General features: G+C 33.7%; 1 protein-coding gene across 2 annotated transcripts in view; it reads right to left on the reverse strand.

Annotated features, from left to right (window-relative positions):
* Positions 1 to 1428, reverse strand: part of LOC137654927 (fer3-like protein) — a 19159-nt gene extending 17731 nt beyond the window's left edge. For both annotated transcript variants that reach the window (XM_068388823.1, XM_068388822.1), the window contains exon 1: positions 1063 to 1428. In XM_068388823.1, the coding sequence (XP_068244924.1) occupies positions 1063 to 1153 (91 nt within the window). In that variant the 5' untranslated portion in view covers positions 1154 to 1428. The remainder of the gene's footprint in view (positions 1 to 1062) is intronic.
* Between the last annotated feature and the right edge of the window lie 395 nt (positions 1429 to 1823).

A 1823-nucleotide genomic window follows, 5' to 3' on the forward strand; every position in this document is an offset into this window, starting at 1 on the left:
TATCGTCATTTACTTTTACCGTTTCGATATAACATAATATAACGTAAGGACTCAAGAATTGACGTACGCTATATCAGTCTCCCATTTTTAGAAAAGAAAGCAGGGTTGGCCAACAGTTACGGATTGCACGATTACAAGTGGTGCATTACAGTATACCCCCAGAGATAATAAAAGAAAAAAAATATGCCTGCTCTTAAAAAAATAATACTAATACTGTAATACTGATTTCTAGAAGAAATAAAAAAAGTTTCTAATTATTCAACATACACCATTGCTATATATGTTTTAGAATTTAAAGATATATAATACCTTCATCATATACAAGTTTCAAGTCATTTGATCAAAATTTTTTGATTTATTAGCAAAAATCACGATTTTCAAAATAAATTCAGGTAGAATTTTCTCCACTAATATGACACTAATTGTATTGAAAATGATACCACCAAAACTTCTTTATAAACCGAATAATTCTGTCTATCATATTTTTTATTTTCCTTTTTCTTTTTTTATGATTTTTTTTCTTATTTTTCTTCGTATAGAGGCAAAATAATTATGAAAAAAAAAGAAAAAGGATTAAAATGGGGTTAAAGGTTGAGTGGCGTATCTGAATTAGAAGTGAAAAAAAAATGGTGCATGGGAAACAAAAGGTTGGCCACCCCTGCTTTAAGGCCTTGCAGAGACAGATTACTGAAAATTAATAACAAAGAGGAAGAAAATGTGTCATCGTTTCGTATAACTACATGAGAGATAGCTCTATTGGATCGTTTTCCTTTAACGAATTTTAGCAATTTTTGTGACCTAGCCAATTTGAAAATAGTTAAATCTGCATTGCCTAATCATCTATGCTGGTTTGATAGTGTCCAGGGGGATCCATCAGGCTTCCCCATGCCCCTTCCTTCAACACCTTGCCCTCAGACAACGCCCCACAAATCCAGACTAATTTGAAGTATACAATAAATCAAATAATCAGGATACTTCCTCGCCAGGTTCTTTAAAGCTCAATGTCAAGCATGACTATTTACAGATACAATCAGGGCACAAACAATAATCAAAATAACTGACCTGTGGATGTGATGTCCCAGAGGTTGGTGGGTGGATGTTCCCCGGATGGGTGGTATGTGGGGAGGGGCCGCCCCAGACACCCCGTAGCCATACCGCCCACCGTCGTTGCGTCGTTCAACAGGGTTGTTCACGACTGGGACCTGTTCAAGCTCTTGATGTGAACACTTGAAATCCTTGAGTGACGTCTCAACTGGACAAGAGTAATTTCAATGAACTCTTGTGTTTATGTCAATTTGTTGGTAATTTTTCGTAATTGTTTACGTGATTATCAAATCCATGTTATTCTTATCGTTTTATTCTTAAACATTTCTTACAGTGTCAATTTACAAATAACTCCTATCAAAGCAGCCTTAAGTAATGGCAATTTTCAATTCTGTTGGATAGGAAAATTGGGTTATCATCATAATACTCTCTTTTCAGTTTTCGTAGACCTAGATTCATTAGGTATAGTAAGACAAAGCTGTTAACTTTTGACACTCAAAACTCACATATGTCTGCATCAAATGGTAATCGGGTGTCATAGTCTAAGTTTATTAAGCACGACGTAATAATTATCATCCGTTAACACATTAGATTTAGGTTCAAGATTATCTAGGCAACCAGAAAAATACTCTCCAGAAGAATATAAAGAATAGATCAATCTATTATATTTTTTAGTTTTTGTATTTAAAATATGCAAAATCCATATATTCCGAGCATAATAGATATTCATTTCCATTAAATAGATATATTTCTACAGATGAAAATAAATGTTTCATTAG

The sequence above is a fragment of the Palaemon carinicauda genome, chromosome 16 (genome assembly GCF_036898095.1).
Source record: "Palaemon carinicauda isolate YSFRI2023 chromosome 16, ASM3689809v2, whole genome shotgun sequence".
Lineage (NCBI taxonomy): Eukaryota > Metazoa > Arthropoda > Malacostraca > Decapoda > Palaemonidae > Palaemon > Palaemon carinicauda.